Source organism: Aythya fuligula, chromosome 10, assembly GCF_009819795.1.
Source record: "Aythya fuligula isolate bAytFul2 chromosome 10, bAytFul2.pri, whole genome shotgun sequence".
Taxonomy (NCBI): Eukaryota; Metazoa; Chordata; class Aves; order Anseriformes; family Anatidae; genus Aythya; species Aythya fuligula.
In genome coordinates, this window is record NC_045568.1 from 6461554 (window position 1) to 6477299 (window position 15746).

Genomic DNA, 15746 nt, shown 5'->3' on the forward strand with positions numbered 1-15746 from the left:
TCACACAGCCCCAAGGATGACAGTGCCAAGTGCTTAGCACAAGGTCACCGATCAGTGGCCTTGCTGGGCTGGGGGTGTGGGTGTATTTTGCTCTCCCTCTAAATCCCACTGTGTGGAAAAGGTGACTGGCACAAATCTGATGCCACAACTGGTTACTTCTTCCTGGAAGGAAGGAGAAGGTGTGATAAAGCAGCTCCCTGTATGCCAGGCAGGACAAGAAATCCTTCCCTGGACTTCCTGTCCCTTGAGCATCTGTCCCAGGCCAGATGACGGGGGTAAAAGTTGTTGCCCTGGTCTTCAGTTCAGCAGACTCTAAAAAGCACTGAGAAGACGGCAGTGGGATGAAGATCACCTCCTTCCCAGCCTGCAGGGAGTCCTGGGCAAACAAAAACCTTCCAGGTTGTGTCTCCCTTACCTGAAAAGCCAATTGTGCTGGGAAGCTGGTGTCACAGGGGCTGACACTGCCAAGTGCCACTGTCCCCTGTGTGCTGGCTGCGTGGTGACAAACCAGAGGTGCTGTATCCTGCTGTGCAGCTGGGAAGTGGCAAATCCCTGGCTGATCACCAAGGGTTTTGCAGTCACCTCCGTGGGCACTGGAGAGCAGAAATAAATGAGAGGCAGCGGGGTGATGCAGGCAGAGTGACACGGCCCTGTGGTGGGCCTGGCTGAGCAGGAGAAACACGAGATGAGACAGGAGGAAGCCAGGGAAAAAAATTCTATAAAACAAGACGCTTCTGCGTGATTTTGCAAAGCCCAGCACTAAATCTGAGGTTTGATCTGCCACTGATCTATAAAAGGCAGGCAAACGCTGCAGGGAGGCCTTTCAGGTCAGTCAAGACACAGAAGTACCGAGGCTGAGCAGCTTGGAGACCCTCATGGCTACCAGCGCCGAGGGGACGGGCAGCCTAACCACAGGCAGGGTGACACAGCAAAGGGAAAACGGGAGGATTGCCATGGGTCACAGTGCTGCAGGAATTCATGTAAAGGATCCCAGGGATAACTGGGCTCTGCGGACCAGACCCATTTCACAGAAGTCAAGAGGAGATGTTGCTCCTTTTTCCTTTTTCTGTTCCCCTTGGTGTAGCGAGCAGAGTAACAGGATGGGCATTTCTCCTCCTGCACAAGCACCCTGCCTGGGCAGAACTAGAAGCAGGTAGAAATCTCTTCCAGGTCCCATTTGGCAGCTCCCAGGTTTCCAGAAATCGTTAACAGAGTGATTATACAATGTGAATTTGCTTAGAGGAGCTTCTCTTTGGGAATTGCCCACGACACCAGCTGTTAGCCTGACTAGTTCATCGCAGGGAGGCTGTGCCCTAGGGGATGAGGACGAGGAGCAGTATCTCAACTGACTTCCTTGGCTTGGTGTGGTTTTTCTGGTTGCCTCTAACCCAGCCGTGGAAGCAAGCTGACCCTGGACCAGGCACTTGGCTGGAGGCTTTGCCCTGGGTCAGCGAGCACAGATTCCCCTGGGAGCGGAGCAGGGGAAGGGCAGGAGTAATGAGAGCTGGGGCCCTGCCCGCTGCCAGCCTGGGCCCCCCCCAAATGCAGACTCATCCAGCCGTGTTATCAGGATGCAGTCTGATGCCTCAGCTGCTCCTTGCCCAGCACAGGACGCTCAGCCAGGCATCAAGTCCTCCTATTACGGGCTCCTGGCACAAAAAAAGCCATTAAGCACAAGGGTAGGGAACATTGCCCAGGCTGGGATGTGATGAGACAATTGATACATCGCATGCCTCAGTCTGTGGGTAGAGCTTTTGGGAGGGGAGAAACGCATTCCCCATCGGGTCCGGCAGCACCGGTGCTGCTTGTGGGGAGCCAAAACTCGGGTACCTGCCCCATCCGTGGGCACCCCTCTCCATCAGCCCTCCAGGGCTCGGCTGCCGCAGCTCCCGAACGCTTGCTGGGGCTGGAGAGTGGAGAGGGAAACCTTTCACTGCTCGCAGAGCATCCTTAGAGAGCAGATGGCTTGGCCAAGAGCAGAGCCTGAGGATTTCACGGCTTGGCTCAGCCAGGGGCTGGAATGAGCCTCATGAGCGGGGGCAGAGGAACGGCAGTGCAGGGCACAGCCTGCGAGGCTGCCAGCTCCAGCCAGGGGCTGCTGGCAGAGGGGCTCCCACCACAGGAGCGTGCTGACAGCCCCGTGTTCCCAGCAAGGCAGCCGCCTGCCCTCCAGGGCTTGCAGGGAGGGCACAGCCCGGCTGTCTCCTAACCAGGCAACAGCTCCAGGGCTGGAGCCAGCCTGGGGCTCCGCGAGGCTGCTGCAGGGCTGCTCAGGCCTCCGTGCAGGAAAGGAGGAGCTGGCAGGCTGAGCCAGGAGCTGGGCTGAATCGCTGAGCCCACGCCAGAGACCCTGGCTGCCTTCAGCCACTATCATCCCCCCTGCTAAATAATTGAGCAGATTTTCTATTAAGCCTCCTTCGGAGCGAGCTAATGGAGCAGAGTTGGCCAGAGCTTGGGTAATGATCCTGGGGAGAGCGAGCCATGTGGGAAGGGGGCGAGGCCCGAAGGGTGGGCTGCAGGACCCTGCGTGAGGGGGGCGCGCTCAGCGGGGTCAGGGCTCGTGGCTTGCAGGGCTGGGACACGGGCAGGGAGTCAGCGAACTTGTCTGTGGTGCTGCTTCTAAAGAAGCTGCCTTCAAGGTGCATCTCCTGGGGATTGCCACCCAAAAGCTGGAGGGGACAGAGGGGAGAGCACGGCGGGCACCAGGAGGACGGCTGTGCCTGCCAGTGGAGCGCAGGACGGGGATCCTGGACCAGAAGCGACCGTGCTGTGACACGGGGATGCTGAGCACGAGCCAGGGGGAGCTGCCAGGAGGTGTGGCACTGAGCTGTGGTGTTGGGCTCCTGCAGGCTGGGTGGCTGCTGCTTCTCCTTTGCACCAGGCCGGAGGGTGCAGAGGGCCGGGCAGGCAGGAGGGAGGAGACAGACAGGTTCCCATGGCAGACCTCACACTTCGGTGGGGGAGAAGGTGAGCAGGCACGAGGCCACATGGTGGAGGCGGGTTAAGAAGGCTTTGTGCAATTTCTAGATGGCTTTTGGGTTGCCCTCGTTAAAGAAGACACGGAAGATCCCAGCCTGCAGGTTCCTAAATGCAGCCCGGCCACCCGCGTAGATACCGGGGTACCCAGGAGGCTGCTCCCCTCTGCACGTGGCATTTCTCTGCAGCCCGGTGGTTGCTGAGCACTTTCTAAATGCTCGTGCTCCTTCAATGCTTTTGATGAGGCCTGGGCTGTAGTGGAAGTGAGGCACAGGAGGAGACATTGCCCACATCCCTCAGACCACAGGAGCCCTTGCTGCCTTGCCCTAAAAACTCAGGAGCGGTGCTGAGGTCTGGGTGTCGTGTGTCGGGGGGAGCAGGAGCTGGAGCACAGCAGTGACTGGCTCAGCCCTGGGTTTCATGGCTGGAAACGGAGGCTGGGGAGCGTGCTGCTTTTACAAGCTGCCAGCTCCACACACCGTGCCCTGGGCTCTCCCAGGCATCGTGCTGCCGTGCACCGGGCTGTGCTGCCCGCATCGCTTTGGAAAACCAGCAGCGTCGCAAGGAAAGGCTCCAGCCCCAGCTCCAGCTCTGCAGGTCCTGCGGCCAGCCCTGGTGGCTGGGGGACAGGAGGGACCTGCCCGAGGGGCTGAGCTGGGAAGTGCCAGGGGAGACAGCGCTGGAGCCTGCTCCTTCGTTCCCATGGCTGCAGGTGCCGGGGGGGCCGTGCTTTGTGCAGCCCCGTTCCTTCACCTCACACGGGGAATTCCTCGGGGAAGGGCCAGGACGTTTCCAGCTCCCGCCTGTCAGGGAGGCCGTGCTTGTGGCTCCGTTTGTCCTTGCTGAGCTTTGCCTTTGAAGCCGCTTAATGAACTGCTCTGACAGTTCAGATATCCTTGCTCCTTTCCAGGCATCACCAAAACGCGAACCAGCAGTAGGATTTTCCCAGGAAAAATCCTTCGGGGGCGGTGCTGCTACAAGCTGTGGCTGTGCTGCCCTGGCACAGTGGGGCTCAGCCTTCCTGCAGGGCAGCACCGACTGCAGCCGGCCTCCATGCGCTGTTTTCGGCTTCTCTTGGCTGCTGCAGCCTCGGACAGGCCCTTGGGAGCTTTCCTTACACTCCCGTGAGCCCGGGGCTTTCCCTGACCTTAGCTCAGCTGAGGGGGCAGGTTTGCAGGAGCACCCGTGCCTGTGCTGCTGATGGGGGCACAAGGGAGTGGGAAGCCCTGGGACAAGGCCCACAAGCTGTGCGCTGCTGCAGGTTGCACTGTCTCGGGTCTCTTTCTCAGCGCTGCTTTTCAGAGGGTCCCAGGAGCCCTGCCAGGGTGAGGGCTCGCATCCCCTCGTTGTAGCACCTCTCTAGAATGATTTTTCCAGACTCTGAGGCAGCAACAGCAGGTAAAGCACCAGCAGTGCTGCTTTCCTACAGCAGAAGTTGAGCCCTTCAGCAGGGGATGGTTTTGCACAAACAAAGCAAAAGCAGATCGGGCTTCCCAAATAAAGAGCCCACCCCAGAAACGGAGGGGGGCAAATCCAGCTCCTTCTCGGTGGCATCCCAGCCCCGGAACACAGCCAGGCTGTGCCATCACCTTGCCTCTGTCCCCAAGGGACAGGGCTCTGCTGAAGCACCTCGCCAGCCCCGGCACAACTGCTCGTCAGTGGCTCTGTGCTAACAGGAGGTGACAGGGCAGGCGTGGGGAGCGAGGGCAGGGGCTGGTGGCACCCGTCCCTCGCACAGAGCAGCGGCCGCGGGGCTGGCAGCAGCAGGGCACGTAGCGCATGCGGCCGCGCCGGGTCGGTGCTGGGGGGCCAGCTGCGCTGCAGCCATCTCAGGAGAGCTCTCCCAAACCCTCCCTGTCTTCACACCACAGCTTCTGGTGAGCGCTTTGGGCACAGTTGGCTTTTTTTTTTTTTCTGGGTTAAAAAAAAAAAAAAAAAAAAAAAAAAGCTGCTTGTTTCTTTGCTGAAAAAGTTGGAGGAGTGGCGACAGCTGCGTGCTCTCCTCCCGGCTGCTGAGGGGTGGTGGTGGCTGGCCGATGGAGGGGTGCTGCTGTCCCGCTGCTCACCCCAACGTGTCCAGCTGTGGTCCCCCAGTCCCAGAGGGAGGGGGAGAAACTGGGAGGGGGTGGCCTCAGCAGAGATGGAAGTGGCCGAGGGGAGCTGGGAGCTGCAGCAGGGCTGGGAGGGTTGTGCCGAGGGCAGAGGCACGGGGGAAGCAGCACAGCTCTGCCTGGCCGGGTGGGCACCTGCACCCGTGGAGGGGGTCAGGACTCAGCCCAGGACAGGGCCAGCCTGCCCCTGAGCTGCTCTCCTGCGCCTTTCAGTCCTGCTTGTCCCTTGTGTGCCCTTGTGGCACCTGGTGCTGCTCCCTCCCCACCGTCACCGAGCAGGGGGCACCTCCGCTCTGTCCCAGGACATTGAGCCCCTCACCGAACGAGCCCGGTGCCGTGGCAGGCTGCCAGCCCGCTGCAAACCACAGGGACCCCCCAGAGCCCAGCGAGGGGGACAGCAGCTCCCGCCCACCCCCTGCAAGGGCAAGGAGACACTCAGCCCGGAGTGAGCTTAAAAAAATAGGCATTTTTATTCAAATGTACCTAGAGAATTATGACCCAAGAGAGGCGATTACTCACATTTATCGATGGGCTTATTAGGTTACTGCTGTTTGCTGTGCTTGAGCAGCGCTTTTTGTCCGTCTCAAGGAGAAACGGAGCAGGGCGGGTGGCGCGCGAGACCTCATCGTCCTTGGTGGCACGGGGAGAGCTCTGAGCACTGCGGGTCGGGGCGCTGCATCACGTCACCTCGTGCATGCCTGCCTCTACTATTTACAGCTTCTCGTGAGTGTTAAGAAGCAAAAGCTTGCGCTGTCTGCTCGGCTGCGTGCCTCGCCGGGAGCTGAGCCCCCTCCTCCCTGCACAGCTGCCTTAGGGAGGGGGACGCATCCCAGCCCCCCCGGCTGATGGGTGCCTGCACGAGCTCGGCTTTATCAGTGGGGGCTTGCCCCAGGGACACACTGCCCCTGCTCCAGACCGCGGCACGCAGATGGGGACTGGCACGGGCGGGGAGAGGACGGTGGCGCTGCCCCCAGGGACAGTGCCGAGGGTGCCCAGGGCAATGGCTCTGGGCTGGGCCCGGCGTTCCCATGGCCGTGGCAGAAATCCAGCCCCTGCGTCGCTGCCAGGGAGTTTGGCTGCCAGGACAAAGCGGGGGTTTCTCGGGCGCGTTACCCTTGTGCTGAAGAGGCCGTTGCCGGTGGCTTACGCGAGGGGCTCCTGCTGGGTGCTGGCGGGCACGAGGGGCTCGCGGCTGAAGCGGTTGCGGGTGACGCCGGTCACCCTCGCAGGGCGCAGGCAAGCGGGGAACTCGGGGTGCCCGATGCTCCTGCTTTGAGCAGCGACGGAGGAAAACAGCTCCTGGGGAGGCACCGGCCTCCTCCTAGCCCTGCCCTGCTACGACACGATGGGGGTGTCCGAGAAGACGGAGCTGATGGACTCCGAGTCCGACTTGAGCTGCAGGACCTTGGGGTGCTTGGGGTCAGGGAAATCCTCGCCGAGGGCCAGGCGGACCTTGCCGTTCTGCGCCTCCCGGATGGGCTCGAGAAAGACCACGTGCTTGTTGGCGCTGGCCTTGCGGCTCGTCCCGTCCGTGGCGGGTGGCGTGGTGCTGAGGATGGAGGACTGGGCGCTGCACTCCTGCGGGGGGCTGAGCGGGGCCGGCTTCTTGCAGCAGGGCAGGCAGCGGCAGGGCGTGAGGTACAGGTACATGAGCACGAGCAGCAGGCTCACTATGCACCCCAGCAGCGTCGTGAGGCCGGTGCTGAAGGTCTCCCCGTCTGGCTTGGGGTAGTGGACCGTCACGTTGACCTCACACATCCTGCTGAAATTGCGGGGGCTGCTGATGGCCAAGCACACGTAGACCCCCGAGTGCCAGGGCTTGGCCGCTGCGATCTTCAGGCTGCCGTTGCGGTACACCTCCACGGAGCGGTTGCTGTTCCCCGGGTGCCTGATGGGCTCGTGGTGAGGTGAGATCCACATGTAGGTGGTGAGCACGTCGGGCAGGCTGGCGTTGCAGGTGAGCAGGAGGGCCTGGCCCACGGTCACCGGGAAGGGCACGGGGTGCACGTCCTCGGGGCCGGCCGAGCAGTTCTCGAACATGTGGCTGTACTTGAGGAACTTGATCAGCGAGCGGGGCACAGTGTCGGACACCTTGCAGGTGTGCTCCTCGAAGAAATCCTTCACGGAGCTGAAGCCTCGCTGCTTCCACCGCTGGAGCATCAGGTAGAGCGGGCAGCTGCACCGCACGGGGTTGTTGTGCAGGTACAAGCCGTTCCCGATGTTTTCGGGCAGAGCCGCCAGCTCCTCCACGGGGATGCTGCTCAGGCTGTTGGAGGACAGGTCCAGCGTGCGCAGGCTGTAGTTGCCCAGCCCCTGCACCGAGCGGAAGGGGAAGGTGGTCAGGTTGTTCCAGCTCAGGTAAACTTTCCTCAGGCCGCTTAGCTTGGCGAAGGCGTTCTCATCCACTCGCGCGATGCGGTTGTTGTAGAGCAGCAGCTCTTCCAAGCTCACCAGCGCCTCGAAGTAGTGCGTCTCGACGGCGTGCAGGCGGTTGGACGACATGTCCAGGTGCCGCAGGTACGAGGCGTTGTGGAAGGCCCGCGGCGAGAGCTCCCTGATCTGGTTGTGGCTCATGTGCAGGGCCTCCAGGTGCGGCAGGGCGGCCAGCCAGCGGTCGTGGAGCTGGGTGAGGGCGTTGTGGCTCAGGTCCAGCGTGGTGGCGGTGGGCGGCAGCGCCCGGGGCACGCGTTGCAGCGTCTGCCGGCTGCAGCTCAGCAGGTCCGAGGTGCAGATGCAGGCGGCGGGGCAGCTGCGGGCGGGCGGCGAGGCTCGGCCGTGGGCGCACAGCTGGAGGAGCAGCAGCAGCCACAGCGGCTCCGCGGCCACCATCGCGGTGCTGGGGGGGCGCCGTGCGCCGGGTGGGCACGGGGGGGACCCCGCCGAGCATCCGCGGCCCCCCCGAGTCCCGGTGCGAGAAGAGTCCAAGGGCAACGTCCCCTCCCCACCGCCACCAGCCCGGCGCCCCCGGGGGCTCGGGCAGCGCCTCCGCCGCGTTTACCTGCGCTCGGGCTGCCCCGGGGGGTGCCGTGGGGGCCGCTCCCCACGCGTGGCTCCGTCCCCGAGCGGCGCCCGGCGGCTCCCGGCCGGCGGCTCCGTGCCCGCCGCGCCCCGCTCGCTATTTACGGGCCCGGCCGCGCTGCCATTGGTCCCGGCACGGGCTGGGGGCGGGCCGGGGGACGGCGGGGACCCCCCCTTCACCTCCTCTTCACCCCCCCCGAAGCCCGGCCCGGGGTCGTGCCGAGCCCGGCGGGGTCCCCGCGGAGGACACGGGGACGGGGACGGGGTGTCCCCCCCGAGGGGTGGCCGCCCGGTGAAGGACGCTCGGGGATGTCACTGGGCAGCACCTGGGCGCGTTGGTGGCAGGCTGGGGAATCGGTTTCCATTAGGGCAGCAAAAAGCTAATTTGGCTGCTGCGGCTGCCGTTAACCCCCTGCTCCCCAGCGCAGGCTCAGACTGCGACAATCAGAGCTGGCGAGGCGAGAGCTCCACGCGGCTTTTCCCTTCGCGGGGCTGCCCAGAGCCAGGGACGGGGCCGTGGGGATGGGTCCTGAGGGAGGTGCAGGTGCCCAAGCAGAGCCGGGGGCTTGCTTGCCCCCATTACTGGAGGGGACGCGCGTCCTGCTCCGTGCCCTTCCCCTGTCCTGGTTGTCCCCGCTGCTGCTTGAGGCCAGGGGGAGCCACGGCCGCTCCCTCCTGCCTTGCAGCCCGGGCACCCACTTGCCCTTGGAGCTGTTCCCAAGGCGCAGGGGATGCCCTGGCAGCACGGCCTGTGCTCCTTTTACCCTTGCTGTGCGAGGATAGTGCTGGCTGCTTCCACCACCCTGCAGCTCCCAAGGCCTGCGCCAGGCACCTGAGCGTGAGGGCTGCAGCCTCAGCAAGTGCTAATGCACCCTATCGATCCCCGGAGGCCGCCCGAGCAGGGTGGTGGCAGAGAAGGAGGAGGAGATGGATGCCCTTCGGCCGCCTTCGAATGTGCTAGGAGGAGCACAGGGCCCTGCGTGTGCCCAGCTGTGCCCCAGGTCTGTCCCCATGGGCACAGGCGCTGGGGACTCGTGAGGGCTGGGGCACCCTGGGGCTCCCACTTCACTGCTGCAATTGCCCCTAGTGCCAGCCGCAGCTCCTGCAGCACCCAGCTGGCTGCGCTGTGCCTGGGGACACAGCCAGGGGCTTGGCCAGGCCGGTGGGGACATGACGGGGTGGGGAGGGGGCACAGCCTGACTGTGATGTCCCTTTGCAGGGCTGAGCGTGCGACAGCAGTGATGCTGGCAGACCCCTGCTTCCAGCTGCGCTCCATCCAGTACCTGCTGGGCCACGCCGAGCCCTCAGCCCTGGCGGCTGCTGCCCCGGCCACTGAGAAGCGCCATTTCTCCCTCAACACGTGTGAGTGTGCGCACCGGGATGGGGAGCTGGGGCTGCTGGGTCCCTGGGCTGTGCCCTGACCTGGGCACGGTGCGCCCCCAGCAGTGGCACTCGGGTCAGGGCTGTCCCCAGCCTGACAGGCCCAGGTCGGTGCCTGCTTTTGGTGGCCGTTTTGTCCCCTTGCAGTGCCCTTGGCTGCATTCTCTGAGCCAGTGCCTCGGCCCAGGGAGGTTTGATTTTGCAGGAGTGTTCCCAACTATCCAGCTGCTGTCCCCTATCCTGGTTGCTTCCTGAGGGCAGCCACAATTCCCCCTGCATCACCCAGCAGCCTCAGGGCAGCCTGGGCTTAGGGGGGGGCACCACCCCAACACACATTTTTGGTCCTACAGACACAGAGTACATCAGTACGGAGGAGCTGGCGAAGGTGGACAAGATGCTGAGCCACCTGAGTGAGGAGTCCAAGCAGGCGGCTGCCACCACACTGGTGAGTCCCCCCTGTCCCTGTCCCCACAAGGCAGTTGCCACACTGCTTGGGTGCAGCCACGGCACAGCTGCCGTGCAGCCCTGAGGTGCCATGGTTTTCACCACCACCAACTGCCTGCTCGCCCCCTCCCCAGCCCACGAGCGAGGAGGATCTCTGCCCCATCTGCTACGCACACCCCATCTCAGCCATCTTCAGGCCCTGCTCCCACAAGTCGTGCAAGTGAGTAGCTCCTGCGTGCCCGTGCCCCCAGCTCCCAGCACCACTAAGGGGCAAAGGGTGCTCACACTTCTCTCCTGTCCCAGAGCCTGCATCAACCAGCACCTGATGAACAACAAGGACTGCTTCTTCTGCAAGGCCACCATCACGGGCGTGGACGACTTCACCAAGCCCGCCAGCTCGTAGCACCCAGCTCCGTGCCTCGGGCTCCCCCAGCTGAGCGCTGCACGCTGGCTTCTCCCTCGGCAGCCCCCCTCCCGGGGACAGGCCAGGACCCAGCGCAGGGCCGGGTTCTGCAGGGAGAGGCTGGCTCAGGGAGGGGCTGGATGGCAGGCTCTGGGGCCAGCATCGCCCTTCTCCTGCCCTGCAGGTCATTCTCAGGGAGGGGAGCCCGAGGCCTCGTCGCCACAGCAGCCGCGCATGCGGTGAGCGGTGCCTGGGCCCTGGGCCCTGTGTGTTTGGGCTCTGTTACTTTGCCCCTGGCTGGGGGCTAACTTGATGAAATGCAGCATTAAATTATTCTTCCTTATGTGGTGCCCTGAGACATGGGGAGGGGAAGCCAGGCCGGCTCTGGCAAGTGACCTGGGTGCTTGGGCTGTGCGCAGACGATGCTCAGAGGTAGACAGAAGTATAAATATTTAATCCAGGCAGAGCCGGGAGCGGAGGGTGCACCGGGGGCTGCTACATGATGATGCGTGGCTCTGGTACAGACTCGGTGATGGACTTGTGCGGCAGCACGTTGGCCCCATTGAGGTAGAGCTCGTCGTTGACAATGACGTCCTCGCCCAGCACTGTCACGTTCTCCATGCGCACCTGCCCCAGAGAGCCCCGTCACACCCGCCCCGGCTCAGGGCACGGTGCCACGCTCCTGCTCCTGCCCGCAGGCACATCCCAGCTGCCCTTCAGCCACAGCCTGGGGTGGCAGGAGGAGGCAGGAGGGCGAGACCCCTGACCCCCCCCAGCCCTGCAGCACCCGCATCCTCACCCACTGCCCCACGGAGCAGCTCCAGCCCACAATGCAGGACTCCAGCCAGGAGTGGGAGCGGATGCGGGCCCCCTCCAGCACCGTGCAGCGCTTGATGCGCACCCCGTCCTCCACCACCACGCCGGCCCCGATCGTCACGTTGGGGCCGATGACACAGTTTGCCCCGATCTTGGCGCTGGGGTCCTGGAAGGAAGAAAGGCTGCACCCCAGGGCCACGAGGCAGCTGCAGCTCTGCACGGCCTGCAATGCTTCGCTGGTGTGGGGACGGGAGGGCACAGCTTGAGGGGCACGGTGAGCACAGCAGCGGGGAGCCAGAGCGAGCCTGCGAAGCATGCCTGGGGCTGGCGTGCCGGGGGCTGGCACTTACCACCAGCACATTCCCTACAACACCGGGCCCCGAGTGCAGCTTCTCGGGGTGCTGAGCCCGCAGCGCCTGCAGGTACATGCACATGCCCGTGAGAAAGTCTTTCGGCTGCCCGATGTCCATCCAGAAGCCTGCGGGGACAGAGCCGTGGTGACAGCCCCCGGCGAGGGGGCAGCGGCGCGGGCGGCACCCCCGTGCCCGGGCAGGGCCTTACCCTGCAGCTCCATGGCGTAGAGCTGCCCCTCCTGCGCCATGGCCGGGAAGATCTCCTTCTCGATGGACGTGGGGCGCAGCTGCGGGGACGGGGCGCGGGGCTCAGCGGGGGGCTCCCAGCCTTCAGCCCCCGGCCCCCAGCCCGGCCCCTACCTGGATGCGCCGCAGGATGCCGGGGCTGAAGATGTAGAGCCCGGCGTTGATCTTGTTGGACACGAAGACGCGCGGCTTCTCCACGAAGCGGAGGATGCGGCCGGTGTCGGCCTCGCTCACCACCACGCCGTACTTGGCCGGCTCCTCCACGCGGGTCACCACCAGCGAGCCCTCCCCGCCGTGCTGCCGGTGGAAGCGGGCCAGGGCGGCGAAGGGGAACTCGCAGATCACGTCGCTGTTGAGCACAAAGAAGGGCTCCTCGCCCTCGGCCAGCAGCTCCCGGGCCAGCGCCAGCGGCCCCGCTGCCCGCCCGTCAGCAGCGGAGCGGCACCGGGCCAGCCCAGCCCGCGCCCCCCCCCCGGCCCGCAGCCCCCTCCCGGTCCCCCCCCCGGTCCCCCCCCGGTGCTACCTGTGCCCAGCGGCTCCTTCTCGTGCGACAGCGAGATGCGGAGGCCGAGCTGCGGGCACAGCGGTCAGGGCGGAGCCGCCCCGCTCCGGGGGCGCTCGGGGTGCTGCGGGGGTCCCCCCGCCGCCCTTACCCGCTGCTCCTGCTCGCGCATGGCGGCCTCCAGCGCCTCGGACATGTAGCTGACGGCCAGCACCACGCGGCTGACGCCCGCCTGGCGCAGCGCCTCGAGCTGGTGCAGCAGCAGCGCCTTGTTGCAGAACTCCACCAGCGGCTTGGGCCGGCTCAGCGTCAGCGGCCGCAGCCGCGTCCCGAAGCCCCCCACCAGGATCAGCGCCCGCATCGCCGCGCCCGCGCCCCGACACACGACACGTCAGCGCCGCGCGCCCCGCCGCGTCACCGCCCGGCACGCCCCGCCCACCGGGGGCGGGGTCTCCGCCTAGCCCCGCCCCTCGCACGAAGCCCCGCCCCCGCGCTCCCCGGCAGTGCCCCCCCCCCCCCCCCCAGCACGCCGTGCCCGGGCCGCAGTTGGTCGCTTTATTTCCGCGGTCGGGTGCTGGATCCACAGTGCCCGCAGGGCGAGGCTGCACGGAAAGCAAGGGCAGGGCTGGTGCGCACAGCAGCCTGCCTGCTGCGCCCCGGCTGCTCCCGGCCATTACACGGTGCCCTCTCCACATAACCTCAGGGAATTTCCAAGGAGGCTCCTCCAGCCCCAGCTCCCAGCCCCAGCTTTCTCCCCCCAAGGCCAGGCCCCCCTCCAGTACACACAGGCAAGGAGCGAAGAACCAGGCCCCCCACCCCCCTGTAGGCATCTCTGGCCGCTCCTGCAGCAGGCAGGGCCAACGTGGTCAGAACCAGCTGGTCAGCACCAGGCGCTCTCTTCCACCCTGCCTCCCCTCAGCTCTTCTAGCCCAGTACATTTAAAAAACAATGGAGCAATGTAATTGTTTTTAAAATGGAGGTGTCTGCTTTTTCCTGCGCTAGGAGGTGGTCCTGTCGGCTCCAGTCACCAGGCTGTGGCCCGGGACTACTGGTTCTCTTCACGCATCTGTTCCATGATGTTGATGAGGCTTTCCAGCCCGAACACGTAACCCATGTCAGGCCCATCGTGCACAGTGGGGTCATCGCGGAAGCCTTTGAAGGTGCTATGTGCAAAGTCAATCATACGCACATCCACCTTGGGCCGGGGCGAGTCGGGCTCCGTGCTGCCGCCGTCCTGAAGGCTCTCGGGGAGGGAGCTGTCCGTTCGCTTCAGGCGCGCCTCGGGCCGGATATCCACAAAGGTCCCTGACCTGTTGTCCTTCCCATCGTAAATGATGAGAAGGGAGCTGGAGTAGAAGCGGTAGGAGGCCTGTCTCTCCAAAACCGCTTTCAAGCTTCGGAGTTTGGCGAGGACAGGCTCAAAGAGGTCCTTGCGCAGCTCTACGCCGTTGTGGAGATAGTGGTAGATGGCATTGCGGAAGCCCTCGATGGAAAGACCGCGTCCATAGTATTTATTCCTGCATAAGTAATGCCCTGTGTTCAGCTGATAGACCTAGAACATCAAAGGAAATACACATCAAGTGGGAATGCCAGGCTGAGGCAACGCACAGAGCCCAAAGCTGTCCTGTAGGGACAGGGCAGAGGGAGCTCACGTCACCACCACACCCAGGAGCGAGCAAACAGCTCTGTGAGCTCCCTGAATCCCAAAGCAGCTCATGTGTGCATGGCCAGGGTGTCCGAGCACCGGGCTGGCACTGGCCCCATGACACCCACAGGTGAGTGTCCCCAAAGCAGCACGCCACAACAGACCCCAAGGCTCAAAAAGCTGAGTTGTTTAAAAAGCAGCTCAGACACATCCTCTGGCAGCAGGAGCCATGCATGCCTTGCCATTAGGACGTGGCATGTGATTAATGCAGGGCCCTCATTGCTTCAGAGTCTGTGGGCAGAGATCTGGATTACAAGATACTTCTGCTGGTGGGGAAAAAGATCAACTCCGTTGTGCAACAGCACCAACAGCAAATCCTTGTGCTCAAGGTGTAGCACCAAGAGATGATTTTAAGTCCCAGTACAGTACAGAAGTAAACATCAGATGATGCCAGGGCAGAAACAACACATCTCCCCCAGGCACTGCAGTTCTAGCTTAACACTAAGCCAGAAGAACAGTTATTTTAGAAAACCCCCATGTTTTCCATGAACACCTTCGGATAAAGCAGGTCACCTTGCAAGAATCCTTTGTCCTAGGACTAGAAGTGAAAACAAAAAGCTCATACCGCAAACTCTGGTGTACCTACCTGAAGAGGAGGGCTAACTCAGTGCTCAGCAGAAAATACTAACTAGTCAGCAGCTCTAATGGAGCTGGGGAAAGGATGTGCAGCACCTGCTGCTGACTTGGGGATTCCTACCTGCATGCCACACACTCGCACGCCCAAGGTGGCAGAAGTGCTCTGCTCACACTTCTTCATCTGCCGAGCAGCCTTCTCCTCAGAGGCATCGTCTCCGTGCTGTCTGGTCCCCATCTTCAGATCAAGCACACAGGGAAACTTGAAGTGATGCACCACGTTCTCCAGCAAGAGGAACTCTGGGAGAGGCGTCAAGGAGAGCTCAACTGGCAGAGACGCTGCTCCCCAGGGCAGCCAGGAGGAGGGACACGGCGTGAGATAGGGTTGGGTGGCAAACAAATAGGAACCAAAGAAGAGAGAGAACAAACTGTTTGGGAAGGTGAAGAAAAAGGACAAAACCCAAGCAGTGGCACGTGGGCACCCTGTAGGAGAAGTCAGCCTGGAAAGTGGCCTGCCCAGCACTAAGCAGAGGATCACGTACAGGCACACTGCGCTCAGCGGAAGGAGCCGAGGAGCAGAACGCTTACATCAGAAAAGAGCCAGTATGCTAGGGAGAACTGGTGGTATGTTAAGGGAGAGCTCAGTCTGCACAGATCTGCAATTTAACCACACGGAAAAAGAACACAATCCCCACAGACCAAGAACTCGAGGTTCAAGTAAGATCCACAGTGCCGCTGTTATCAACCTGCCCAGAACAGCAGTGCTAACCAATACATGAGGAAAAACTGCAGAGGCTACAAAGGCAGGAAACAGCAGCAATGGGAACCTTCAGTCACCACCACACACAATGGGCAAGCCTTCCAGTAGGGCACAACGCTGAGAACAAGCCTGAGGCAACCACCTGAGCTAACAGAGTCCCAAAGGGGAAAAACAACGCTGAAGGTTGCCCAAAGGAGTAGGTCATGGTTCAGCACATTATGCTAAAATGGCAATCAGAGCACAGCTAGATTAAACTTACAAGGAAGTTTAACATTTAGAAAAATCCATCAACAGCCACGTCTGATTTGAAAGAGGAACTTCGTAAAAATAAGGAAGTGTGTTAAAAAAAGATAGGACAGCTAAAAAGAATTACTGCTCTGCAAGCGATGTGGCCTCTATTTAAAAATACAAGCTGGAGGCTCAAAGCACTCATTTGAGAATAGGAAAAGGAAGCCTACA

At 62.8% G+C, this 15746-nt stretch overlaps 4 protein-coding genes across 7 annotated transcripts in view; 1 reads left to right on the top strand and 3 right to left on the bottom strand.

Moving 5' to 3' along the window:
* The window catches only part of RNF123 (ring finger protein 123), a 47028-nt gene extending 36353 nt beyond the window's left edge, over positions 1-10675 (top strand). For both annotated transcript variants that reach the window (XM_032194030.1, XM_032194032.1), the window contains 4 exons: positions 9325-9467; positions 9836-9930; positions 10064-10149; positions 10233-10675. In XM_032194030.1, coding sequence (XP_032049921.1) covers positions 9325-9467; positions 9836-9930; positions 10064-10149; positions 10233-10332 — 424 coding nt within the window. In that variant the 3' untranslated portion in view covers positions 10333-10675. The remainder of the gene's footprint in view (positions 1-9324; positions 9468-9835; positions 9931-10063; positions 10150-10232) is intronic.
* AMIGO3 (adhesion molecule with Ig like domain 3) lies at positions 5534-8164 on the bottom strand. The gene has a single exon (XM_032194033.1). The coding sequence runs from the start codon at positions 7914-7916 to the stop codon at positions 6423-6425; it is 1494 nt and encodes a 497-aa protein (XP_032049924.1). The 5' UTR covers positions 7917-8164; the 3' UTR covers positions 5534-6422.
* Positions 10676-10771: 96 nt separating the features above from the next.
* GMPPB (GDP-mannose pyrophosphorylase B) lies at positions 10772-12610 on the bottom strand. The gene is made up of 7 exons (XM_032194034.1): positions 12401-12610; positions 12271-12319; positions 11862-12163; positions 11710-11788; positions 11499-11626; positions 11132-11314; positions 10772-10959 (listed from the first exon to the last, which is right to left on the bottom strand). The coding sequence occupies exons 1-7, from the start codon at positions 12608-12610 to the stop codon at positions 10828-10830; spliced, it is 1083 nt and encodes a 360-aa protein (XP_032049925.1). The 3' UTR covers positions 10772-10827.
* A 426-nt stretch (positions 12611-13036) lies between these two features.
* The window catches only part of IP6K1 (inositol hexakisphosphate kinase 1), a 33905-nt gene continuing 31195 nt past the window's right edge, over positions 13037-15746 (bottom strand). For all 3 annotated transcript variants that reach the window (XM_032194367.1, XM_032194365.1, XM_032194366.1), the window contains 2 exons: positions 14652-14827; positions 13037-13801 (listed from right to left, as the gene is read on the bottom strand). In XM_032194367.1, coding sequence (XP_032050258.1) covers positions 13295-13801; positions 14652-14827 — 683 coding nt within the window. In that variant the 3' untranslated portion in view covers positions 13037-13294. The remainder of the gene's footprint in view (positions 13802-14651; positions 14828-15746) is intronic.